Genomic DNA, 27,781 nt, shown 5'->3' on the forward strand with positions numbered 1-27,781 from the left:
CGCATCTTTTTAATCTTGCATACACTACTCTTCCATAATATAAATCTTCAGAGGGTTTAGGCTGCATTAGTTAGATCAACCGGAACCAAAAACACAACTGATGTACTTGTTGCATCAGAGAGTACAGAACAGTACTCTACTCTCAGCCAGTCTTGTCTCATTGTTCCAAGGTTACCACAGCGAGCAGGATGCAGTTCATGGCCTGACCTGATGGTAGAGCGGAGAATGGGAAGTGGGGACCTGACAAGAGCTGAGATGATAGAGCTGGATAAAGAAGGACGCGGTCTCTTGACATGTCTTCACCACAAAATTTCAAATGCTATTAGATTATTAATGATAATCTTAAACTATAATTTATTTTATTAGTAAGTTTATTTATTTTATTTAGCCTTGTTGTGCAAGATCTCTGGAGCTTGTGCAGAGGCAGCAGCTTTTGCCAGAGGGGAACTGGAATCCCCTGGTTGGGCCTGGGTTCTCCTGAGGTTTTTTTTCTCGATTAGAGTTTTGGGTTCCTCGCCACCGTTTGCATACTGTTTTTGCACTATTTGCCTGACCGGGGGGGCTGCTTTAGAAGTTTTAAAGTTTTACTTAATTAATATTGCATATAGGAATTTATTATCTGTTATATTTGACCTGTGCTTCTCTCTCCTTTATCTTAAATGTGTGCTCTCACTGAGCGTGTCTGTGTGTGCGTACTTGTCTGTGTACGTACGTGTGTGTGTGTGTGTGTGTTGCTCCGTGTGTGTGTGTGTTGCTGTGTTGTGTGTGCTGTGCGTGCGCATCCGTGTGTGTGTGTGCTCTGTGTCTGCGTGTGTTGGTGCGTGTGCGTGTTGTGTGTGTGGAGTGTTTTGTGTGTGTGTGGGTGTGTCTGTCTTCTGTGTTTTCAACCTTTTCTTGTTTTTGCAGGTACAACTTTGATTGTTTTGCTTGTAGTCAATGTGTCTCATGTGCAGCTGCTTTGTAACAATGAAAATTGTAAAAGCGCTATATAAATAAAGTTGAGTTGAGTTGAAGACAATGACGCTAATGTGAACAACAGGTGAAACAGTGACCTCTAGTGGCAAAAAAACAAGAAACAATAGTCCCAGATCCTGACAAATTCCAAAGACATTTTTTTAATTTTGTAAAAGAAAAATTTGTGGTTCTTAATAGTGAAAGTAAACCAATAGAATTTATGTAATAGTATCTTTTAGCAGGGTGGGTTTAAGTAGAAATAGTATTTAATCACAAATAAATGACTTTATAGCTGGGTTTTCACATGGATCACAAATGTGCATTGAAAATCGCCAGCTGATAAAACCTGTGCTTTGGGGTTTGTATACATATACCATCTTAGGCTAAATGTAACTCTTAACTGGCTGAGAGACACCAGCAAGTCACCCCAGCTGTCATTGAAATCTTGCTTCCAATACATTTTTCAGAATGCTCTTGATTACATATAGAGGCATACTCTATGCATTCGTGAGTGTGGTGGTGCTTATAAATGGGTTGTCGACCTGACGGGTGAGTAGGCTGGGGGGAAATCAAGAGTATACTCACTACAAAAGACTAGACTACACCACTGCTTCCTTCAAATTAAAATCAAGAAAAGTATGACATTTATTGGAGTTCTATGCCTGATGTTAGCTCGCTGTCTAACTTTGTAAGCTACTCATTGTGAGGACAGTATAGTAAAAGGACGATCGGAAAGCAAGTCAACCACAAGAGAACTTTGCGCATCAACTATGAGTCTACGTTCAGGGAAACAGTATCAGCTAAAAAGCATTCAAACAAATGAAGCTGGGCAGCAAGAAAGCGAATCTGTGGAAGATACTACCTTTACCTTACCTGTTCTGCAAATACTGCCTTTGCAGAACAGGAAGCAGAGGTAATAATGAAAAAAAGCAGATTTAGAGGCAAGCTTACATCTTCTCAAAAGCCAAAAGGCAGTGGCTGTTGCACTAGCGGAGGCTGCAGCTTATGAAGAGGCAATTTACAGTGGAGAACTGGTGGAGGAACCCCAAGTTCTCGAACAACCCCTTAGTCCAGCGGAACGCACTAGTTACTATGTGCAAAAGCTTTCACACGTACATCTGGAAGATTTTACAACCAAAGTTGAATCTCCTGATCTTTTCAGGAAAAAAAAAGAGTATTCAGAAATACCTAAAATGAATCTTCAGCACAACTGGCCAACGGCTGGCAACCAATGGCAAATAGAGCCACAATATCCTGTAAAGACAGAAAAACAACTTCAACCGCTGGACCCACAAACTTAGTCTGACCTTGCAAGGCATCTCATTCATAAAGAAATGGTGAGTTCAAGTCTGCTGAAGTTTGATGACCATCCTGAAAATTACTGGTCATGGAAAGCTTCTTTCAAGAGGGCAACTAAAGACCTTAACTTAACAGCCCAAGAGGAACTTAATTTGTTGACAAAATGGTTGGGACCCGAGTCGTCAGAACAGGCAAAAAGAATTTGCTCTGTACATATACTTCATCCTGAAGCAGGCCTTCACATGTTGTGGCAAAGACTTGATGAAAGCTATGGAGCACCAAAGGTGGTAGAGTATGCATTGTTGAAAAAACTAGAAGATTTTCCAAAGCTAAACCACAAAGATGGTCACAAACTCAGGGAACTGGGAGATGTCTTACAGGAGCTAGAATGTGCAAAGACAGAGGAATACCTTCCTGGACTTGTATATTTGGATACAGCTCGTGGATTAAAACCCATAGTGGAAAAACTTCCATACAGCCTGCAGGAGATATGGATAACTAAAGGATTTAGATACAAGGAAGAGTACAAGGTACACTTCCCACCATTTATCATCTTTTCCAGATTTGTGAGAGAGCAGGCAAAAATCAGAAATGATCCGAGCCTTTTCTTTCCTACACCTACAACTCAATCCACTAAGACAGAAAAGGCTGTGAGACAGAAATTCCCTGTTTATGTGCATAAAACAGATGTTCCAACAGATCTTACTGCGCCATCGACATACACTTCCTCAGAGAGAACTGAAAGCCCTGAACGACATTGTCCCATACACAAAAAGCCCCACCCACTACGAAAGTGCAAGAGCTTTAGAAACAAGTATTTAGATGACAGAAAAATCTTCCTCAAAGACAACAAGTGTTTAAAGTGTTGTGGTTCAAGACTGCATATAGCAAAAGACTTCAAAATGACAATGAAGTGCTTTGAGTGTAAAAGTGAAAAACACATTGCAGCCATGCATCCAGGTCCCCCTCCAGCAACGGACACAGCAGAGAAGGAGGATGATAAAAATCTTGATGAGGACATGGCTCTCCCAGTCACATCAAAATGTACAGAAATCTGTGGTAGGGCTGACACTTGCAGTCCACACTCATGTTCAAAAATCTGTTTGGTCAAAGTCTATCCAGCTGGTAAGAGGGAGGAAGCAATAACAATGTACGCAGTTCTTGATGAACAAAGCAACCGTTCTCTTGCTAAGGCTGAGTTTTACAACATATAATAGAATAGAATGAGCTTTATTGGCCAAGTATGTTTCCACATACGAGGAATTTGTTATAGTGACAGAAGCTCCACAGTACAACAGAAAGACAGCAACAGCACAGAACACAGATGATAAAAGAATAATATAGAAATAGGCAATGTACAAAACAGCAAAAACACAATATACAATATTGACAATTATGTATGTACAGGTCTGATATGTGCAAATTTGGTGAATAAATAATGTAAAATAAAGTTGTGTGTTCCGCGTTTAATGTCAAGTGTTCATGAGATGGATTGCCTGAGGGAAGAAACTGTTCCTGTGTCTGGTCGTTCTGGTGATCAGAGCTCTGTAGCGTCGACCAGACGGTAACAGTTCAAAAAGGGAGCGTGCTGGGTGTGAGGGGTCCAGAGTGATTTTACCAGCCCTTTTGCTCATTCTGGATGAGTACAGTTCTTGGAGAGTGGGGATGGTTGTACCAATGATACGCTCAGCAGTCCGGACTACCCTCCGTAGTCTTCTGAGATCAGATTTGGTAGCTGAGCCATAACCAGACAGTTATCTTTGGCATTAAGTCTGATCCTAGCCCTAACACATTGAAAACATGTTCAGGGACTACAGAGACATCAGGTAGAAGAGCTACCAACGTCATAATTGAGCCTAACGATGGAACACTCCAATTACATCTTCCTACTCTCATAGAATGTGACATGATACCTGATGATGGGTCAGAAATTCCCTCTCCTGAAGTAGTACAGCACCATCCTGACCTGCAACCAGTGGCAGATAAAATCCCACCCATTTGTGGATCCCAAAGCACCCACCTTACTGCCGTTAGGATGAGACATACAGGGGCAGTCGTGGCCTAATGGTTAGAGAGTTGGACTTGTGACCAGAAGGTTGCCGGTTCTAGTCTCAGGGCCGGCAGGTAACGACTGAGGTGCCCTTGAGCAAAGCACCTTGCTCCCCGGGCACTGCAGTGATAGCTGCCCACTGCTCCGGGTGTACGTGTGTTCACTACTCTCTGGATGGGTTAAATGCAGAGGTCACATTTTGGGAATGGGTCACTTAGTCCTATCTGACTAATAGGTCACTTTCACTTCACATACATAGAGTACACGAGGTACGTGGGCAAATAAATGGACCTCACAACACTCCCTTCACTTAATGTCTCGACTTAGGCTGGGTCATTGTGGGTGAAGTCTGTTTGGGAACTGTCCACAAACCAGCTTTCGTGAATGTTTTTAAAGCAAATACGCTGCTGAATGGTCGTGCATCCATTTGTAGCCCTTGTCCAAATAGCATCCTAGTGAAAGAAAAATTCAGTTCCACACCACTGCAACAAGATCCACAAACTTCATCCTGCATGGACGATGCATGTCTTTCTGTGAATGCGGACAGTTTAGGCTGTACAGTGTTTCAAACCTCCAAGGATGACAATAAACAAGCATTGTCTGTTGATGGCAAATGGTTCTTTGATATAATGAAACAAACAGTGTACCAAGATGAAGGGAACAGCTTGGTGGGACCACTGCCTTTTCGATCACCAAGACGTCGCCTACCAAGCAACAAAGAACAAGCCAAGAAACGCTTCACCATTCTGCAGAAAACACTAGGAAAGAATCCAGACATGAAAAAACACTTTACAGAGTTCATGCAAAAAATGCTGGATAATGATCATGCAGAAGTAGCACCACCCTTAGAGGACGGCAAAGAACACTGGTATCTCCCAACATTTGGAGTATATCATCCTCAAAAGCCAGAGCAGATTAGAGTTGTGTTTGACTCAAGTGCCGAATATGAAGGGGTGTCATGTCCTGTATAATACTCTTTTGGGTGTCCTTCTGCGATTTAGGAGAGAGCCTATAGCATTCTCAGCAGATGTGCAACAAATGTCCTACTCTTTTTTCGTCCAGAAAGAACACAGAGATTACCTCAGGTTTCTGTGGTATGCAGACAATAACATGGAAAAGAATGTGATAGACTACAGGATGAAAGTGCACGTCTTTGGCAATGGTCCATCACCTGCAGTGGCCATTTACTGCATGAGGAAAGCGGCTCAGGAGGGAGAGAGTGAGCATGGTTTAGATGCCAAAAGGTTAGTAGAGAGACAGTTTTATGTAGATGACTGCCTTGCTTCAGTGGAAACTCCTGAAAAGGCAATTGACATCCTCACCAGAACTAGGGAAGTGCTTTCAGAATATAATCTGCTACTACATGAAGTGTCTTCTAACAACAAACAAGTGATGGAAGCTTTCCCAGTGGAAGATCGTGCAAAAAGTATAAAAAATCTCGACCTCAGTTCAGATTCCCTTCCTGTGCAACGAAGCTTAGGACTGTCATGGAATTTGGAAACTGACAGCTTCACGTTCCAGGTTTCCCATGACGAAAAGCCTTACACAAGAAGAGGCATTCTCTCTATGGTGAACAGCGTCTATGACCCTTTAGGATTTGTAACGCCTATAACAATGCATGGTAAAGCTATTGTCAGAGAACTCACACTTGAACACCATGAGTTTGTCACGCCACTTCCATCAGAAAAACAGGCAGAATGGAGCAAGTGGAAAGAATCATTAGATGCCATTGAACCTATCCGGATCCAAAGGTGTTATATCCCAGTTTCACTGACCACAACAAAGAGAAAATAACTCAGTATCTTTTCAGATGCCTCAACAACAGCGATCGGGGCTGTCGCTTACCTAAGAGCCAACGAGATGGACGGGCAATGTCATGTGGGGTTTATCATGGGAAAATCCAAGTTGGCACCAAGACCTGCCCATACAATTCCGCGGTTAGAGCTGTGTGCAGCAGTGTTGGCTGTTGAATTGTATGATCTCCTTAAGGATGAGATGGACATTCTTTGGGATACCGTCAAATTCTTTACAGACAGCAAAATAGTGCTAGGATACATTCACAATACTAGAAGGAGGTTTTATGTGTACGTATCCAACCTAGTGTTTCATATCAGGAAATCTACTCAACCTGATCAGTGGTTCCCTTTCTGTCGGTCTCTCGACGTTGTGTCGAACCGACAGATGGGGTTCGTCCCTGAGAACCAATCGCTTCCGACTACTTAGAAAAGGCCAATGAAAATTGCCGAATGAAATTTGCATGCCGGACTCCGCCCCCGGATATCCGGGTATAAAAGGGAGACGGCGTGCTTCATTCATTCACCTTTTGTTCTTCGGAGCCGTCGCTTATTCTCTCGCTACTACTTAGCAACTCCAGATTGCCGGTTCTACGACGTGGTGCAGCGGACTGTCCCTTCCTGCGGCGACTTCCCCTGGGCATCTCGCGGTTCCAGAGGTGTTCGAGCCAGCAAACGGTGCCACACTGTCTGCATTCTAAAAGAGCAAATTTCTCCAGCGTGGCATGTCCCGCTGTTCTCGTGGGTCCAACACACTCATCGAGGAGGGGGACGGACACGAGGTCTGCTTCCAGTACGCTGGCGCAGCCCTTGTGGATACGTCCTGCCCGGACTACGGCCCTGCCGCCCGCTACGCCGAGCAGCGAGGGTGATACAAGGATTACTGTGAGCGCTAATCCGTCAGCCACCGGCTCGCGGACCGTTCGCACCTCGCCTTGCTCGTCTGACCATTCCCCATGAGACGGTCCCACAGTCTCGCTCCTCAACCACGTATTCGGAAACGGTGCGTGATGATGAGAGGTCCGTTGCAGCATCGGAGGGTGACTTACTGGCATCTGACGCCGACGATACCTCGGAGCTCCCTCCCTCGGGGGGTCGAGCCCAGGAAGAAGCGGACGTCGAAATGTCAGCCATGCTTTCCCGGGCCGCCGGCATTGGCCGTCACCGACCTCGCTCTCGACCAACGTGACCGCGCGGGCCCTGGGTCGGGCGATGTCCACACGTGTGGTCCAGGAGAGACACCTCTGGCCGAACCTTGCACAGATGGGTAATGTGAGAAAGTCCGCTTTCTCGACGCACCCATCTCGCAAGCCGGTGCTGTTTGGTGATACTGCCGAGCCACAGTTCTCAACAGTAAAAGAAGCAGACAGAGGATATCAAGCATATCCTCCCCCACCGCGACTCGGCCGCCTCTGGCCATCGAGATCCCGTGCACCCTCTGCTTCCCAGCAGCCCTGGTCCTCCATCTAAAGACCACCACCCCGATTGGCAGCCGCGGCGGAAGCCATAGCGGCCCTAATGGGAAGACCCCAGGGAGATTGAGAACACCTTTTGGGCCCGACCCCAGCCATTCCATTGCTGGTTGGTCGATCAGGGACTGTTCCTGCCCCGTCCCAACAACTCACTTCTAAAGGTTTTTCTCTCTCTCTGGGTGTTTATCAAGCCGCTCTCACCCTCTACACGATGATGTTCGGCAACTCGACGTTGCGTCATGGCAAGACCCAATGTCGAGTATAATCAGCAGCCTAAGCACTCTCAATCGACGGTGCGTTGTGCTACATCATCGTCTGGATATTATCACAGCAGCTCTCACCCTCTACATGACGGTGTTCGGCAACTCAACGTTGCGGCGAGACCCAATGTCGAGGATAATTATCAGCCTAAGCACTCTCAATCGACGGTGCGTTGTGCTACATCATCGCCAGGCAGGTAAAAACTGCAGAGCCGATCTCCTCTCCGGGGGCCCCCCCCATGGTGAGGGATCCACACTGCCAGCCATCGAACCACCCCGCGGGAGGTCAATGAAGCAGAACATACCCCTAGCCTACCTGTCTCGGTCCCTGGGAGCCTGACAAGAGCTTCCCAAACCGTCACGGTGACTACGGGACACGATCCGTCTCGGCTACGCGGTCACTCCCCAGATGCCCGCCCAAGTTTCGGGGCATCCTTTCAACCTAAGTCAGAGGCAAGGATGCTCCCGTGCTTCGAGACGAGGTCGCCACCCCTCTGGAGAGGAAGTGATCGTGCTCGTCCCTCTAGCCAAGATGTTCAATGGGTTTTACAGCCCGTACTTCATCGTCCCCAGAAAGGGGGTTGCTAGATCTGCGTACCTTGAACAGGCACCTACTCAAGCTGCCGTTCAGGATGCTCACGCAGAAGCGCATCCTGGCATCTATCAGATGTCAAGATTGGTTCATGGCAGTCAACCTGAAGGACGCTAACTTTCATGTCTCGTTTCTCCCTCGTCATCGCCCGTTCCTACGGTTCGCTTTCGAGGGTCGGGCATATTAGTACAGTCCTCCCTTTCTGTCTGTCCCTGTTCCCATGAGTCTTCACGAAGATCATGGAAGCCGCCCTCACTCCCCTCAGGGAGAGAGGTGTGCGGGTACTAAACTATCTCGACGACTGGCTCATTTGACACACTCGTGAGACCTGTTATGTACACACACAGGGACCTAGTGCTTTGGCACCTAGATCGATTGGGACTACAGGTCAACCGAGAAAAGAGCAAGCTCTCCCCTGTGCAGAACAACCTCTTTCTTGGTATGGAACTCAACTCTGTCTCCATTACAGCGTGACTGACTCAGAGCGCGCTCAGTCAGTGTTGAATTGCCTGGAACAATTCAAGCAGTCAGCGGTCCCCCTGAAACTGTTTCAGAGGCTCCTGGGCACATGGCATCCTCGACGGTGGTGATACCCCTTGAGTTGATGCACATGAGACCGCTCCAACACTGGCTACAGAGTCGAGTTCCCTGGAGAGCGTGGCACACCGGCAGCAGGCGGATGGTGATTACGCCCCTCTGCCAACGCACCCTAACCCCTTGGTCTTCTATGACCTTTCTACGGACGGGGGTCTCTCTCGAGCAGGTCACGAGGCGTGTCGTGGTGACGACAGACGCCTCCCTGCAGGGTTGGGGTGCCGTTTGCAATGGGCACGCAGTGCCGGGGATGGACGGGCCCCCGCCTGGGCGGGCATTGCCTAGAGTTGTTGGATGTGCTACCTGCACTGGAGGGGCTACAACCTCTCGTGCAGGACAAGCACGTGCTGGCCCGGTCGGACAGCACAACTGCCATAGCGTATCAACCGCCAGGGTGGTGTTCGCTCACGGCAGCTAACACGACTCGCCCGATGCCTCCTCCTGTGGAGTCCGCAGGTGATCAGTTCCCTGCGAGCCACACATATCCCAGGCGACCTGAACCAGACAGCCGATGTGCTCTCTCGTCAGTTGACGCCTCGCGGAGAGTGGCAACTCCACCACCAGCACAGTCCAGCTCATTGGGTACAGTTCGGGGGGGCTCAGGTAGACCCCTTCGCCTCCCTGGACACCACCCATTGCCCGCTAAAGCTTCCCCGTCCGAGGCCCCTGACGAAGGACCTGCTTTCCCAGGGGAAGGGCACGTTATGGCATCCCAGGCCAGACCTCTGGAACCCCCATGTCTGGCCCCTGGACGGGACGAGGAGATCCTGATTGGCCTACCCCCTGCGGCGGTTAAGACCACCACTCAGGCTAGGGCCCTGGCCACTAGGCGACTATACGCCTATAAGTGGTGCCTCTTCTCATCCTGGTGCTCTTCTTGAAGAGAAGACCTGCGGAGTTGCTCGATCGGGAACGTGCTTTCCTTTCAGAGACTCGAGAGTAATCTCTCCCCTTCCACACTGAATGTGTATGTAGCCGCTATTGCCGCTCATCACGACCCAGTTGCTGATAGTCTCTAGGACAGCACAACCTGATCATTTGGTTCCTAAGGGGCGCGGGAAGGCTACCACCTCACCCACGCTCCGTACCCTCTTACGACCTTGATGCGGTCCTGGAGCCCCTCGGAGATGCCGCTCTTTCTCACTTCACGATGAAGACGGCTCTCGGGAGGGCGCTCAAGAGGATAGCGGACCTAGAAGCATTCTCCGTGTCCACAGATTGCCTAGAACTCGGGCCCGGTCATTCTCACGCTATCTTGAGACCCCAGCCCGGCTACGTGCCCAAAGTTCCCACCACTCCCCCGAGACACCAGGTGGTGAACTTACAGGCGCTCCCCACCGGGGAGGAAGACCCAACCCCATCCGTGTTGTGTCCAGTACGCGCATTGCGCCTCTGCTTGGACCGCACGCAGAGCCGCAAGAGCTCTGAGCAGCTCTTTGTCTGTTTTGGAGATCAGCAGGGAGGGCTGTCTCAAACAGAGATTGGCGCACTGGATCATGGACGCCGTCACTACGGCGTACCTGTCCTAAGATCCCACTGGGTGAGAGCTCTCTCCACACGGAGTGTAGCCTCCTCGTGGGCACTGGCTCGAGGCGCCTCTCTGGCAGACATCTGAAGAGCTGCGGGTTGGGCTACACCCATCACCTTCGCGAGGTCCTACAGCCTCCGCGTAAAACCGGTATCAGTTCGAGTCTTGCAGGGCATCAGGCAAGACCGGCGGCCGGTAGGGTGTACGCCTCTGACAGTAACTTCCCCCCCTTTCTTCTAGGGGGGTCGGTGTACTAAACTAGCCTCCCTTCGTCCCCCACTGGGTGAAGAACAGGCACTCCATCCATCACTAAGCAAGCACCTCCTGAGGGCGGGCTGGGCAGGGCAGAGCAGCCCTGCCCCTTAGGCCGGGTATCACCTGAGTTATTCGCAACATAGCTCTAACCGGACCTAGTGCTACCAGACGCTGCAACCCCTCAGCAGGGCGGTTCCGTCTGATGTATCCTCATGCTGGTTCCCACCTTGGTAACCCATGACCTTCCCTAGGTGGACCTCCACCTCGCGGTTAACTCCTTCAGTCTGCACTTTCTTCCCATGAGCTCTCCCCTAACGGTGAGACCATGTTGGTATCTCCACTAAACTCCTCCCTGCGGTAGGAAATGGTCTCTGTAGCGCATCCCCCACTTGAGGAAGTAGCGCTTATCCAGTGGCCTTACGGTACCGGGCGGCTTCTTGCTGTTAGAGAAACAAGGCCGCCGCCTGTGAGGCCGAAGGCAGGGGCCTTCCCACCTTTCAAGAAAGCTCTGGGACCCCCTACCTACCCACTGGTAGGTTACAATTTCGCGGTAGCGCTCACGGCTGACACGCCCAGGCCAGTCACCGTCGCTTCGCTAGAGATTGTGACAGGGCACAGTGTTATGGCGTTTTCCATAGGAACCCCATCTGTCGGTTCGACACAACGTCGAGAGACCGACAGAAAGGGAACGTCTCGGTTACGTTTGTAACCTCGGTTCCCTGATGGAGGGAACGAGACGTTGTGTCCTCTTGCCACAACACGTGCTGTCCACTGCAGCAGTCGTGAGAGGTCTCAGGCTCCTCAGAACTAAGGTGAATGAATGAGGCACGCCGTCTCCCTTTTATACCCGGATATCCGGGGGCGGAGTCCGGCATGCAAATTTCATTCGCCAATTTTCATTGGCCTTTTCTAAGAAGTCGGAAGTGATTGGTTCTCAAGGACGAACCCCATCTGTCGGTTCGACACAACGTCTCGTTCCCTCCATCAGGGAGCTGAGGTTACATCCGTAACCGAGACGTTTTACATATGCACTGAGCAAAATCCTGCAGATCATGCAACAAGACCTACTCCAGCAACCATGTTGCCACACACAAACTGGTTTTCAGGACCATCTTTTCTGACACATGTTCCAGCAGAAGAGTGTCCTGGGAACACATTCTCTCTTGTGAATCCTGAGACAGATGAAGAAATCCGCCCAGATGTTGTAACCATGGTCACCAAAAGTTTGGAGACACAACTGGGTTGTCACCACTTCATGCGATTTTCAAGATAGCAGACCCTCACTCGCACCTTTGCTAAGCTCATTCATGTTGCAGCATCTTTTCAAGGAATCCACCAGTCAGGTCACAAAAGATGGCAACAGTAGGGAGAACCATGTAGTGTTGCAGGGCTTGATAAAGCCAAAAATCAAATTATTGGCTCACTTCAGCGTGAAGTATTCAAAGAAGAATATAGGTGCATCGAAAAGGGACAACCAATCTCAAAGCAGAGCCCCTTCAGAAAACTGAACCCAGTTGTGGATGAAAACGGGTTACTTAGGATTGGAGGCCATATATCCTCTTCAGATGTATCCACGGAAGAAAAACATGCTCTTATTCTTCCGCGTACACACCACATGTCTACCCTCATTGTCAGATATTACCACGAACAAGTAGCACATCAAGGGCATCATATTACAGAAGGAGCCATCCCAACTGCAGGGTTTTGGATTGTTGGAAGCAAACGTGTAGTGTCGGCAATCATTCACAAATGTGTAGTGTGTCGTAAGCTCAGGGGACGTTTGGAGTGTCAAAAAATGGCAGATCTACCTGCTGACAGACTTGTTCAAGAACTGCCGTTCACAAATGTAGGACTTCACCTCTTCGGTCCTTGGACAATTGTCACACGACGCACAAAGAGGAGGAAGTGCTGAAAGCAAACGGTGGGCAGTGATCCTTACGTGCATGTCTACCAGAGTTGTGCACATAGAGCTCATTGAATCTATGTCCACATCCAGCTTCATAAACGCATTGAGATTATTTTCCATCCGAGGTCCAGCCAAACTTCTACGTTCTGACAGAGGAACTACTTTTGTGTGTGCATGTAAGGAGTTAAACATGGACACCAATGATCCAGCACTACAAAGCTACCTTAAGGACAAGGGATGCACACGGTTGTTCAATCCCCCACATTCATCACATATGGGGGGCACATGGGAGAGACTAATGGGAGTAAGCAGGCCGATTCTGGATGCCATGTTGTTGAAGAACGGACCCAGTCGACTAACCCACGAGGTGTTAAGTACCTTGATGGCATAAGTAATGGCTTTCACAAATGCAAGACCTTTAGTGCCAGTGTCGACCGATCCTGAAAATCCAACAGTCCTTTCCCCAGCAATGCTTTTGACACAAAAGATGAGTTCCTTGTCATCTCCTTCTGGACACTTTGATGCTTCTAGTTTATATGGAAAGCAATGGAAGCAAGTCAAGTGTTTGGCTGATACCTTCTGGAAACGATGGCGGGGAGAGTATTTGTCCACATTACAGACTCGCAGGAAGTGGCCAGATGACAAGCCAAACATTAAGGCTGGAGATGTTGTATTACTCAAAGATAGTCAAGTACACAGAAATGAATGGCCTGTGGCACTCACTGTCAACACGTTCCCAAGTCAAGATGGAAAAGTACGCAAAGTGGACACATGACATACCAGTTACATATTGGTACTTTTTGGTAATTTCATGACTTACCAGCTGTCAACGTAACTGGCACGTCTCAGGCATGTTATTTCATTACCATTAAATTGCTAATTCATAACGTTGCCGTTACAGTCTCCCAACAATGCAAGATAACCAAGAACGGTCCAGTTACATAATATGATCGTACTATTTTGGTGATCACATGACCTATGGGTAACGTAACGGGCACGTCCCAGACATGTAATTTCATTACCGTTAAATGACCAATTCATAACGTCACATTTACCGTCTCTCCTAACATAGCAGGATAACCAAGAACGGTCCAGTTATGTAATATATTGGTAATATTTTGATATAAACACATTATCTGCTGGTAACGTAACTGCAACGTTGCACGCACATCATTTCATTAGCATTTAAGTAATGCTTATGATTGACGATTTCCATGTCAAGTATTATGTGTTTAAAAAGTCTTTAGTTGGAACATCTGTCACTTAAATAAGCCAATGAGATTTAACACACTATACAGGCTGCTATGTGTTGTATGGGAATATTAACAGTGTGCGCCTCCTGCATAGGGCCGTCGCTAGTGGGGTGAAAGTTGGTGACAATTCTAGGGGCCCTCAGGCAGCTCAGCTGAAGTATGCTTTGATGAAGTTATAGAGCAGAAGAATGAGAGACTGAAAATGTCGCAGCAAAGATCAGAAATGTCATAAAAGGAGAAAGGAACTCAGAGAATTGCTGTATCCCAGTCTATCAAGACATTCCTTAAAATCTAGAGCTTTTTTCCGCGATGTGGAACGGAGACAGATTCGCACTATCCAGGGGTAAAACATAATGCGGATGTGTAACTACATGCGTGATGCTCATGGAGTTGTCAGTGTCTGCGTCTAACTATATACAGTAAATACATTAACACATGAGCATTTCCCAGCTGCTCTGAGAGTTTACTTCACACGCATTTCACTGTTTCCTTTGAGAAAAGCTACTCGCACTGTAGTCTCAACGCTTTCTTTGGCCAAGGCCCGCCCAAGAGGCCATATGACTGACAGGTAAAGCAACCAATCACGTTTTGTGCAGTGTCATATGATGACTTTAAACGTGCTGAAGTGTTTCCAGAAAAGTGTGCCTTATGCATCAGATGTTTAGCCAATGGTCTGTGGGCATGACGTCTGAGGCTGAGACTACTCCCACTGAAACTCAAAGGTCTGTGCAGCGGCTCGCCAAAATAAAAGTACAGTTAATTTGAAAAAATGATGACCCACACATAAAAAACACAGTAGTACACTTGTAGCATAATCTGCATTGGTTACTATTAGTTTACAGTAGTATATCATAGTGATGGTATAGTATAGTATAAACATTATACTACATACAATTGTATTCCAGAAAACATCTATAAGAATTAAAACAGAAAAAAATGACTTTTAGAGAATATATATATTTTTAAAAGGGCTCTGTTTAATAAGTTCATATAACATTTATAAACATTTAACTTTTAAAAAAGGGTTTACAACAACATTACCATCTTCTGTTAGATGTAAAAGGACTACGTTATCTGTGACGTTGTGACTATGTCCTAATGGGTACAATGTTGTGGTTACTTACTGACAGCGTCACAAAGTTTTGTTGTGGCAACGAATCCAGGAATTTCACTTTTCCAGATATAACGTATTATGGTTAGCTTGGATACCTACTAGTTTATTGAAATGCTCCCTGAAATTATAGATCCTCTGTTTAGTTTTATTAACTCATCTCTGTCACTAGGATATGTCCCTAAAGCATATAAGGTGGCTGCTATTATGCCCCTTGTCAAAAAAAACTAAACTTGACCCTAGGGACTTGGCTGATATAGACCTATATCAAATATACCTTTCATTTCTAAAGTACTTGAAAAAGGTCCTATCTAACAGTTTTCAGTTTGTAACAATAAACAATGAGGTGTCACACAAATCATTAGTCCAGTACGGCGTGCCACAGGGCTCAGTCTTAGGGCCTCTGCTCTTTGCACTGTACATGTGCATGCAGGTATAATTAAGAGACACCGAGTAAGTTTTCACTGCTTTGATGATGATACTCAACTCTACATTTCCTCGAGGCCTCACAAAACACTGCAGTTCGCCAGAATAATGTATGCATAGTTGATATAAAAAACTGCATGAGTAGCAACTTTTTATTGCTGAACTTGGACAAAACAGAAGTGTTACTTATTGGAACGAAAACCGCCATACATAACCACCAAGAATACTGCTTAGCTATTGACGGATGCTCAATAAAACCCTCGTTGTCAGCTAGGAATCTGGGCATTTTATTCGATAGTCTTTTGAAAACCATGTTGCCAACACCTGGAAAAATGTAATTTTTTTTAAGTTCCTAATGCACTAATGCACTGTTAGGCGGTTGCCCTGTAGGTTTATTACAAAAACTTGAGCTAGTTCCAAACGCGGCAGCTAGAGTTCTTACACAAACAAAAAAGTATGAGCATATTAGCCCGGTCCTGTCAACGTTGCACTGGTTACCTATTAACAACGTATTAACTTTAAAATCTTACTGACTACTAGGCTTATTGCGATAGTCGGTGTTACCGGTGATACACAGTGTTTAACCCGCCTACCGGTTACATCACTTGCCCACCGCAACACCGTCACGACCATCGTTTTTAAGTTTTGCAGCAATAAAGCACTTAATTCAGTTAGTGACTACAATAACACAACAGACCGCGTCTTCTCAATTTAGCGTAAGCAGAACCAAGTGTCGCTGTAAAGATCAGCAGCAGGTGTCAGATTTCATTTATTAGTGAGGAGAGTGAGGCAAGCTAACGGACAAAACGATGGTGGAAGATTTGCTTTCAAAGCGAAATGCAAAAGCACCTATTTGGAAATATTTTGGATTTAAACTTGATGCCAACAGGGAACCTGAAAACGTTAATGAGGCAACCTGTAAACTTTGCCTGATGAAGGTGGCAGCATCCGGAGGTAACACTTCGAATTTACTTGCACACCTTTAAGTGCACCAAAAAAATGAGGCGGACAAAATGGGTCCAGGGCAAAAAAATCGACTGCAAAAGCCTGACAGACAAATACGGCCATCGATAAGTGGTGCGTTTGGGAAATGTGGCAAAACATGAGGATGATCATCCCAAAAGAGTTATTATTTTTTCCCCATATGGGATTTCCTATGTGTGTGTGTGTGTACGTTTTTTTTCCCCATAATGAGAGTTGAAGTCTAAACCACTTACATGTACATTGTGGATAAAACATTTTAGACATATTAACTATACCTCTTTTTGTTAAAAAAAAGACAGCTTAAAGTGGAGTTTTTATATTAGGTTTTTTATTTGTTTGTTGCACGATGTGCAGTGATAATTCGTCTTGTTGATAAAGTGACCTTATTTAACGTGTCGTGAATGTTTTTTTAATATTCGTTTGTTGTTTGATGGTTGCACGATGTGTGCAGTGGTTATTCGTTATGTTGATAAAGGCACTTTATTCAACGTGAATGTTTTTGAAAAAAATTCTTAACTGTTATTTTTGCATGGTGTGTGTGCAGTGATTATTCGTTTTGCAATAGAGGTGTGAGTAATATAAGCGTACTGTTTTGTGTATTTTTATTAAGAAAAATAATGAACTCATCATGAATTCAAGCAAATGTCGCTGAATTGCCGCTAATTTAAGTGAAAGTAAATCGAGACGCGTGCAAGACCGCATTTTCAGCTGCCCCGAAATCCCAGAGACGCAACCCCGCTGAGATCGGTTATACCAGTGTTTTTACACATCGATTAACCGGTGGGAAAATCTAAGTTAAAGACACATCTCTTCAACCTTGCATGCACAACACTTCTATAATACAAATCCTCTAAGGCAGGGGTCTTCAACCAGGGGTCCGCGGCCCATAGGGGGTCTGCGGTAGAACTGCAGGGGGTCCGCTAATTACTCACAGGCAACTTTTTGTTAAAAATGTAAAGCATGGGTACAGAAGTATTACAACCAATGTTGTCTTTAAGCTGCGCACGTGCACGGCCTCATTAAAGCTCCCGCGCATTGCAATTTTAACCTGCATGCGGACAAAAACATCCATTCAGGCAGCAGAAGCAAGCAATGGAGGAAAAGTTACATCTGCATCCGGTAGGGTTAGAATCAGTGCATTCTCTGTCTCCCTTTCGATAAAAGTACGGATGAAAGGAGTTGCGTGCAAATAAAGTGCATTCTCGTATGTTTCTGAACTTCTGTTCAAATTTGTTAAAGCTGTAAAGCGCTAATTTGACAGCCAAATGACACCACACCGCTTCTGCATTGTAAACTCGGACAGAACTATCGTACGTGTTTAAAATAAATGAAACGCGCACCGTGTACTGATGGTGCACATCAAACAAGTTGCCCCGAAAATAACGCGGACTTGTTGCATGTTGCTCTCATTAGTCTGATATGATGCTCTGCAGAAAGAAAACTCGAACTAATTTTCGTGTAACAGCCGCGACAATGCTGATCCACGAGAAAGACAACAGAGCTCAGAATAATAAAATAGCTGTGTGTTCTGCAACACACAGAGAAGCAGAAGAAAAAAAAGAACGGCCTGATTTTACAACAGAATGCATAAAATCTGCACTAATTTCTTTTGCATCCAGAGACAACCTCTACCTCCGAATAGTCTTTGTGCCATTAACCAGGGTCAGTCATCTCATTGAAGCCTTAATATAAACTAAGGTTCAATTAAATGTTTAATTGTCCATCTCACCGTAAAATGAAAATGTTTGATGCTGCAAATCCCTTAAAATAATCAAGCAATCTATATTAAAAATAAAAATAATACACAGAAAAGTATTTAGCCTATGTGCAACAATAACATTATAGTTCCAATGTAATGTCTTGACATAATATTGCTGCAACAATAGGGTTGTTTCTATTTAAATAGCTCTGTTTACACATTTAGTATAAGGGGGTCCCTGCTCCATGCATCTCTCATCTAAGGGGTCCTTGCCCAGAAAAACGTTGAAGACCCCTGCTCTAAGGGATTATTAGGCTGCATTATTTAGATCAGCGGTTCTTAATCCTGGTCCTCGCGACCCCCTGCTCTGCATATTTTGTGTGCTTCTCCTACCGCTTCGGAGGTTTGTTCAATACGCCCGTAAGAGCCCTGCAAAGTAAACATCACTAGATATTCTGCCATAATTCCAGTTCGAAATGGGCGTATATGTTCTACCAAAAGGGCATGAAGCGTGACGCAAATCTCAAGATTACGGTTAAATAACCCTTCAAACTTCCGTAGTAGGTTTTGTCTGTGTGAGGATGCTGCAGGCAGTCGTGTTGCGCAAATTTGTGTTCTTAAATTAACTTCAGCCGATTTCCTGTGTACAGGGAGTAGAGAGCAATGAACACTGTTCAGGGAGCACGACAATCAGAACGCGGTTCATTCATTGAGTTCTCTTCTAACGAGCTGGCGATTTAAATCAGGTGTGTTAAACAAGAGAGAGACACAAAATATGCAGAGCGGGGGGTCGCGAGGACCAGGATTAAAAACCGCTGATTTAGATCAACCGGAACCAGGATCATTTCCTATAACAACTGATGCACTTGTAGAACGGTATTCTGATCTCAGTTGTCTTTTCTCACTGTTCCGAGGTCCGTAACCAGTCCAGATGGCGGAGCTGAAAGAGATAGGCAGCGACCTGACATGTCCAGACCTGCCAACGTTGGAATATTTTTTTGAGTACCATCAGCCGAAGAGACAGAACACAGGTTTTTAACATATAACATATTGGTTGTGAAAAAAGCATCGCAGTCACATTTTTGAAAAGAACTTTTCTTATTGAACACATGTATTTAAATTTAGGAAACATTTGTGTATAGTGTGTGTGTGTGTGTGTGTGTGTGTGTGCGTGTGTGTAAATAATCTTCAGTGAGACACCCTTGATGTACATCAATCACATTTACTTGCAGTGGCACTTGCTCTTGACTGCTTTGTTTCATAGGTCGCTGATTTGGCCTTTCTGAGCAGAACATCAGTAAAGTTTTCCATGTGGCAGTTAGTCCCCATTCCAGCCACACGCACGCGTGCACGCACAAACAAACACCTCTTAGTAACTTTCTATGCTGCACACATGCACTTACATTTTTTGCCAGCCTGCCATAATCTACTTTCATAATTATAAACGTGAATAAATAAGTAATCTTAAAAGTTTGCATATGACGTTTTATTTTATTGACAATTATCGAGAGGTCGATTTTGCAGAGCGCATTCAATCCGCTCCACTGTCAGGCAGATTCGCTTTACTGAAAACCGTTTTTATGTGACCAAAACGATGCTCTCTCGCAGATATAAGTGCACGTTATTGAGTGTGAGAATCCGCCAGCGCAATCGGCGCCTATGGTACTTGGTAAAATCATGGTAACTTTTCGTTAGCGCTCATTTATAAATCAGAAATAATGTTAGCGCATCTTGCGGGCAAGTGCACGTTATCAAATGAGCCCGCGAGATCATCGACTGCATAGGATTAAGCAAATTCAATATTTCAACTTTCCACATCCACCCGATCCATTTACCTTAGAGCTCAGAAGAAGTCTCGACTTTTAGTTTAAAACAATGCGTCAGAACGTGTGGGTGGAAGGGGATCACGCGGGATTTTGTGGTTCTGCCGATTTGCTGACTCTTGTTATTGATTGATAGGCCATAGGACGTGTCAATCATCGCCGCTTTCTATTTGGGGTAAGAACTCACACCGCCTGGGGGAAGAACTCACACCGCCTGGGGGCAGTCGTGGCCTAATGGTTAGAGTGTCGGACTCGTGACCAGAAGGTTGCCGGTTCGATCCTCAGGGCCGGTGGGTAACGACTGAGGTGCCCTTGAGCAAGGCACCTTACCCCTACTTGCTCCCCGGGCGGTGCAGTGATAGCTGCCCACTGCTCCGGGTGTATGTGTGTTCATGACTTGCTGTGCGTGTGTTCACTGGATGGTTTAAATGCAGAGGTCACATTTCGGGTATGGGTCACCATATCTGACTAATAGGTCACTTTCACTATGATTGGACATATTCTTCTTTTTTCTGTTGCTTGTTTTGAGTACTGCGCGCAGCAGAGGCGTCATCAGGTTTTTGCGTAGTTTAGAGTGACAAATCGTACCAGCGTACTTTGAGGTCAAAATGCGTACCTGCTACGCAAAAAGCGTACAGGTTGGCAGGTCTGCATGTCCCCACTACACAACAAAATGGGTTAGAAGTTTACCTCAGTTGGTCTGTTTAGTCGCAGCTCAATGCGTTACTAGTAACTTTCGGGAACTATTGAGAGCCCGTGTCACGTGATTCATAGAGCCTTCAGATAGTTCCAGGAAGTTATGTTTTCTCTTTAAATGCTTTATTTCTTTCATTTTTTTATTCATCAAATGGCTTTCGTCTTTAAATGGGTTAGAAGTTTACCTCAGTTGGTCTGTTTAGTCGCAGCTCCATGCGTTACTGGTAACTTCCGGGAACTATTGAAACTAGTGAAAAAACTGTTCCATTGGAGTGAATGAAGATGATGCGACTCTGGTACTAAAGGGCTCTGATATACACCAGCATGTGTTATATAAACATCTGAGTATAGTGTTGATTACCTGTGCTAATCGTTGTTTTCTTTTGTACAATTAGTTTTTGTATAATTCTTCATGTTCTTTATGTATAATGTTTAAAGAGTGAAGTCACTGTTCACACTTACTGAACTGATCTGGATTCACGAATTACAGGCAGCATCTTCTGAAAAACTTCGAGTCTTTCATCTGTGTTTTCTCCAACAAAATCATCCAGATTAAATTTATCCAGCTTCTGTTCTGATGTCAACAACACAAAAACTACAGCTGACCACTGAGATGAAGAGAGTTTGACTTCACTTAATGTTCCAGATTTCACATGATGCTGGATTTCCTTAACTAGTGAATCATCACCCAGTTCATTCAGGCAGTGAAACAGATTGATGGATTTCTCTGAAGAATGATTCTTCTTGATCTTCTTCTTGATATACTCGACTGTTTTCTCATTGCTTTGAGAGCTTCTTACTGTCTGTGTCATAAAACCTCTGAGAAGATTCTGATTAGACTCCAGTGAAAAACCCATAAGAAAGCGAAGAAAAAGGTCAAAGTGTCCATTTTTACTCTGCAGAGCTCCATCCACAGCTCTCTGATGCAGGTCAGACAAAGGAGTCTGCAAAAAGGTGCCAAAGAACAGCTGTGTTTTATCATTTATGAAGGAGATGTGAGCATAAAGAGCTGCGAGATGCTCCTGAATGCTCAGATGAAGAAAGCAGTAAACTTTCCCCTGATACCAGCCAAACTCCTCTCTGAAGATCTGAGTGCACAATCCTGAGTACACTGATGCTTCTGCTACATCAATGCCACACTCTCTCAGGTCCTCATCATAGAAGATCACATTGCCTTTCACAAGCTGCTCAAAGGCCAGTTTGCCCAGTTTGAAGATCATGTCTTCATCATTCTGCTCTTTCTTCTCATAGTCCTTCTGATGTTTGATGTGTGTCTGAATGATCAGGAAGTGTGTGTACATTTGAGTGAGAGTCTTGGGGATCTCTCCTTCACTCTCTGCTTCACTCAACATTCTCTCTAGAACAGTGGCTGAAATCCAGCAGAACACTGGGATGTGACACATGATGTACAGGCTCCTGGATGACTTCAGGTGTGAGATGATTCTGTGGTTCAGACTCTCATCACTGATTCTCTTGCTGAAGTATTCCTCCTTCTGTTTGTCAGTGAAGCCTCGTACCTCTGTGACTCGATCAACACACTCAGAGGGGATGAGATCAGCTGCTGCTGGTCTGGAGGTGATCCAGATGAGAGCGGAGGGAAGCAGATTCCCCGCCATGAGGTTTGTCAGGATCACGTCCACTGAGGCTGATTCACTGACATCACACAACCTCACACTGCTGTGGAAATCCAGAGACACACGACACTCGTCCAAACCATCAAAGATGAACAACACTTTATATTCACCGCTGGAGATTTCCATTTCCTTTGTCTCTGGGAAGAAAAGATGAAGAAGATGTAAAAGATTGAGTGTTTGGTTCTTCATCAGATTGATCTCTCTGAAAGGAAGTGGAAATATGAGGTGGACGTCCTGATTCTCTTTCCCTTCAGCCCAGTCCAGAATGAACTTCTGCACAGAGACTGTTTTTCCAATGCCAGCGACTCCCTTTGTCAGCACACGTCTGATGGGTTTGTCTTGTGCAGGTAAAGCTTTAAAGATGTCGTTGCATTTGATCGGTGTGTCCTCTGTTGCTGTTCTCCTGGATTGTGTCTCAATCTGTCTCACCTCATGTTCATTACTGATCTCTCCACTTTCACTCTCTGTGATGTAGAGCTCTGTGTAGATCTCATTCAGCAGTGTTGGGTTTCTCTGCTGTGATGTTCCCTCATACAAACACTCAAACTTCTTCCTCAGATGTGATTTGAATCTCTTGAGGAGTTCAGACTCATGGCTGTAAAATTAAAATACAAAATTAAAAAGGAAATGTACAGAGAAAAAATATTTTTTGGATCACCGACGCATATTATTAGGTTTATTAAATGTGTCCGTTATTTACAGTTAAATGTGTTTGATTATTGTGTGTTGTTATGTAAAAAGGAAATAACTAACTTGTGTAGGAAAAGGAAATCTAACTTTTTAAATGCTCCCTACAGTATATATAGATTGTTAATATAGGGCTGATCAATCATTAACACATTTCACAAGCCATAAAACAAAACTGTTGTATTAATTATCAGAGCAATATGGCAGAGTTCATTGCGATGGACGGGCAATGTGATAAAAACAACAACAAGAGGCATTCATGGAGCGCTGCTGTGTCTGTTAAATCACTGTTCGTGACAGAAGCACATTGGTTACAGTCACCGGTGCTGTTAAAACCTCTTTATCTGTCAGCACATCTTTCCTCTTTGCAAGAGATCAGTCCTTCACTCTGTATTCACAAAAAAAATCCTATATGGATATGAAGAGCATCCCGGACTTAAGCTTCAGAGCGAGTCAGATCTTAGATTACTGGGCTGCTGTGCTCTCTCACTTTCTGCCAAACCAAGACACTTATAATATTTAATCTCCCTTTTTATTTACAATAAACGCATCTCTCAAGTGATGCTTATGATGTCTGTTTCTGATCACTTAGATACACATTTAGTTGTAGATATTTGTTTTTATTACAGTAATTCCTCCTCAGTAGCAAGTTTAAAGTTAATCCCTAATTGAGAGTTAAATCTGAGTTAAAGTAACAGAATTAAAGTTAATCTAGGTCAAATTAAAACCTGGTTTCGAATATTTAAATGTCTCCCTGAATATACTGTATTTAAAACAAGGTTGAAAGTTTGGTGCAACAGAATTATTAAAGGGATACTTCACCCAAAAATGAAAATTCTGTCATTCATCATCTTTTACAATCATTTACTCACATTCGAGTTGTTCCAAATCTGTATAAATGTACTTGTTCTGCTGAACACAAAGATATTTGGAAGAATGCTTATAACCAGACAGATTTTGCCACCCCTTGACTACCATAGTAGGAAAAAATACAATGGTGGTCAAAAGTGCCCCAGAACTGTTTGCTGTCCTACATTATTCAAAATAGAATTCAACAGAACAAAAAAAAAAGATAAAGTAATGTTTCCTACTATGGTAATCAATGGGGGGCAAAATCTGTTTGGTTATAAGCATTTTTCCAAATATCTTTCTGTGTTCATCAGAACAAAGACATTTATACAGATTTGGAACAACTAGAAGGTGAGTAAATGATGATAGAATTTAAAGTATCCCTTTAAATAAACATTGATTTAATCTAGATTATCTGCACAACAGTAATACAATAAATTCTGCTTTATATCTGTTCAGTTAAAAATAAAAGGCTTAATGATGCAGATTTATTTTCACAGCCTTCTTTGGTCATATTTACCAAGGGTATTAATAAGTTTGAGCACAACTGTGCATACAAGAAAAAGTAAGTGAACCATCGTCATTTTCCTGGTTTTCTGCTTAAATTGGTCATGAAATGTGATCTGATCTTCACCAAAGTCACAAATATCAACAAACATAATATCCATAAAGTCATTGCTCTCCAAACAAAACATAGCAGCACGCCTAAAGATTGCCAAAGACCACCCTGACACTCCACAAGACTACCGGGAAAATGTCTTGTGGACAGATGAAACAAAACTAGAATACCAGCAGCACTATGTATGGCGTTATAAAAACAGCGTACCAACATGAATACATCATCCCAACAGTGAAGTATGGTGGAGGTAGCATCGTGATTTGGGCTGCTTGGCTGCATCTGGACTTGGACCACTTGCCATTGTGGAGGAGAAAATGAATTCCCAAGTTTATAAGAAAATCCTACAAGATCATCTCAAGGTGGCTGTCCCGCAACCTGAAGCTCAGAAGAAGCTGGTTGATGAAGCAGGATAATGACCCTAAACATTGATGCAAAATCTACTACAGAATGGTTTCAGAGACATAAAACCAAACATCCTAAGAATATGGGTGAGCTGAAGCACTTCTGTTAAGACGAATGGTCCAAAATGACTCCTGGACCTTTCTGCAGGTCTACAGGAAGTGCTTGCTTCAGGTAATTGCTGCCAAAGGTGATTCAAGCAGTGATTAAAGCACCGGTTCAGTTAATTTTTCCACCATCACTTTGTATGTTTAATGGGTGTGCTCCATAAAGACATGAAAGAAGATCATGACTGTTTGTGTTTTATCAGCTTAGACATATTGTGTTTGTTGATATTTGTGACTTTGGTGAAGATCTGATCACATTTCATGAGCAATTTAAGCAGAAAACCAGTAAAATGACAATGGTTCACTTATATTGTTGTCTGAATGTATAAATTTAAGCGTTTAAATATAAACATAAAAATTATTACAAAGATTTCATGAATTTTCAAGAGACATGTCATTGTTTTTACAAATGCACTCTAGAATGAAAAGTTAAATTATAATTATATAATTTATATAAATGTTATACCAGACAGCAGGCGATGCATCGTCACTCTTAAATGTTTTTGGAGGATTCATAGACATGTCACCCTTCGTGTCTGGATGTGATCTCTTCTGAGGAAATGAACTATAACACACAACAGATTACAGTTAAAATGGTCCTTTAGTTTTCAAAATGCTATTTTTACAAATACATCCCAGTATAAAATATTTAATTATAATCATGTCATTTATAAGAAATGTTATACCCGAGATCAGGTGCACAACAGATTACTGTTAAAATGCTCTTTCAACTTCTACATTGCTAATACAAATGTATTTCAATTACGCTTTACTATTGCAAATGTATCTGTGTGTGAACTGATAATATTTCATACATGTGTCTCTCAGGTTTGAACAAACTATTTAATGTAGACAAAAAAAAATCATATAACAACTCACAAGAAAAATGTCACATTATATTTTTACAATTCCATCCCAGTATAAAATTTTCGAATATAATCTAAAAATTTATAAAATTATATACCTGTGAACAGGCGATTTATTATCATTCTTAAAAACCACTGGTGGATTCATGGAGCGGTTACTCTTCAAAGACACACTGCTGAACTCTGGATCTGATCTCTTCTGATGAAATGAACTGTAACACACAACAGATTACTGTTAAAAATGCTCTTTTAATTTGTAAAATGCTAAAACATTTATTGTTTAGAGTGCTTTTACAAATGTGTCTGTGTGTGAACTGGTAATATTTCATAGGTGTGCAGTGTTTGCGCAAGGATTTTGTGGAACTGTGGTGCTGAATGACGTGATTTTAACATATTTGTGACGTCAGCGTGTAGTTTTGTGTGTTGCAATTCAGACCCGTATTGCTTCTATTTTAACATTCCGTTTTAATACTGCATAATTTCTAATAAAGCCATTCTCACACACAGTACATATTTTCCGTTTCATATTTATTTATCAAACAGTCAGTAATAGTGTCACATTTTTGGAAACACTGAGCGACAGTACTCATTCATTCATGAGTCAGCTGCCGTACGGTGAACTGAATGTGCTGCTTCTCCCTGCGCAGAGCAGTAGACGCCGAAAAAGGTGATCCCTGCATCGGGAAATCAAGACCTTGTGCTCGCGGGGCAGTACTGAAGACATTTTCTCACTGAATGAAAGCTAAGGTTAATCAAAATTGATGCCAAGTTTGTCTGTACGCACCTCTACTGAACAAAAGACGCTAAAGGGGTCGTAGAATTCGCTAAAACTAGTGAAAGAGTTGCTAATTTAGCAACACTGGTGAGACAAATTAGAAATTAATGGGAAACAGTGTGTTGCCGAAAATCTGCAGCCGTGGTGTGGAGGATTTTTTAAATAAATATAGCAGAAACGCTGAGTGTGTCTCTCGGTTTGAACAAACTGTTTAAATGTAAAGACAAAAATTCACAAGAAAAATGTCACATAACATTTTTACAAATGCATCCCAGTATAAAATGCTCAATTATAATCTAATAATTTATAAAATGATATACATGACAGCAGACGATATATTATGATTCTTAAAAACAACTGGTGGACTCATAGAGCGGTCACTCTTCATAGACACACAGCTGAACTCTGGATCTGATCTCATCTGATGAAATAAACTATAAAACAAAACAGATTACAGTTAAATGCTCTTTTAATTTATAAAATGCTAATACAAAAGTTGTATATTGTTCTTAATGCTTTTACAAATATGTCTGTGTGTGAGCTGGTAATGTTTCATAGATGTGTCTCTTTGTTGAACTGCATTACATGTAAAGACAAAAATCATACAAAGAATTCACAAGAAAAATGCCATTGTTTTAACAAAATGCATTCCAGTATAAAATATTTAATTATAATCATGTCATTTGTAAGAAATTTTATACCTGAGATCATGTGCTGTGTCATCATTCTTAAATACTACTGGTGGATTCATAGAGCGGTCACTCTTCATAGACACACAGCTGAACTCTGGATCTGATCTCATCTGATGAAATAAACTATAACACACAACAGATTACTGTTAAAATGCTCTTTCAACTTCTACATTGCTAATACAAATGTAGCTGCACTGATCCAATAAATAACGGCGACGAATCATACAGATGTCTTTTAGATGTTTTATTTGCTCTCTCTCGCTCTCTCTCTGTGGTTTCCGAAGATGCCACGGTCTAAGACACCATAAAAACGTGTGCGCCTCTTGGACCATATGCAGAGTTTATACGTTTTTAAAGAAGCCGCATGTCTTACAACCTGTTCGCGTCCATATTGCTCTGACCCACAGTTCCACAGTCCTGCTCTCGTCTGAGTCACGTGACGCATTACGTTGCATTAA

At 43.8% G+C, this 27,781-nt stretch overlaps 1 protein-coding gene across 3 annotated transcripts in view; it reads right to left on the reverse strand.

The window, feature by feature from the left end:
* Positions 1–803: 803 nt before the first annotated feature.
* Positions 804–27,781, reverse strand: part of LOC130551410 (protein NLRC3-like) — a 36,283-nt gene continuing 9,305 nt past the window's right edge. The window contains exons 3-7 of one of the 3 annotated variants that reach the window (XM_057329010.1): positions 27,333–27,446; positions 25,955–26,068; positions 25,457–25,555; positions 21,158–22,924; positions 804–2,208 (exon numbers count right to left, since the gene is read on the reverse strand). In XM_057329010.1, the coding sequence (XP_057184993.1) occupies positions 2,133–2,208; positions 21,158–22,924; positions 25,457–25,555; positions 25,955–26,068; positions 27,333–27,446 (2,170 nt within the window). In that variant the 3' untranslated portion in view covers positions 804–2,132. Of the gene's footprint in view, positions 2,209–18,561; positions 19,153–21,157; positions 22,925–25,456; positions 25,556–25,954; positions 26,069–27,332; positions 27,447–27,781 lie in introns of those variants that run through there. The other 2 variants (XM_057329002.1, XM_057329018.1) reach the window with 2 other exon arrangements.

This window comes from Triplophysa rosa, linkage group LG1, assembly GCF_024868665.1.
Source record: "Triplophysa rosa linkage group LG1, Trosa_1v2, whole genome shotgun sequence".
In the NCBI taxonomy this organism is placed as follows: Eukaryota; Metazoa; Chordata; class Actinopteri; order Cypriniformes; family Nemacheilidae; genus Triplophysa; species Triplophysa rosa.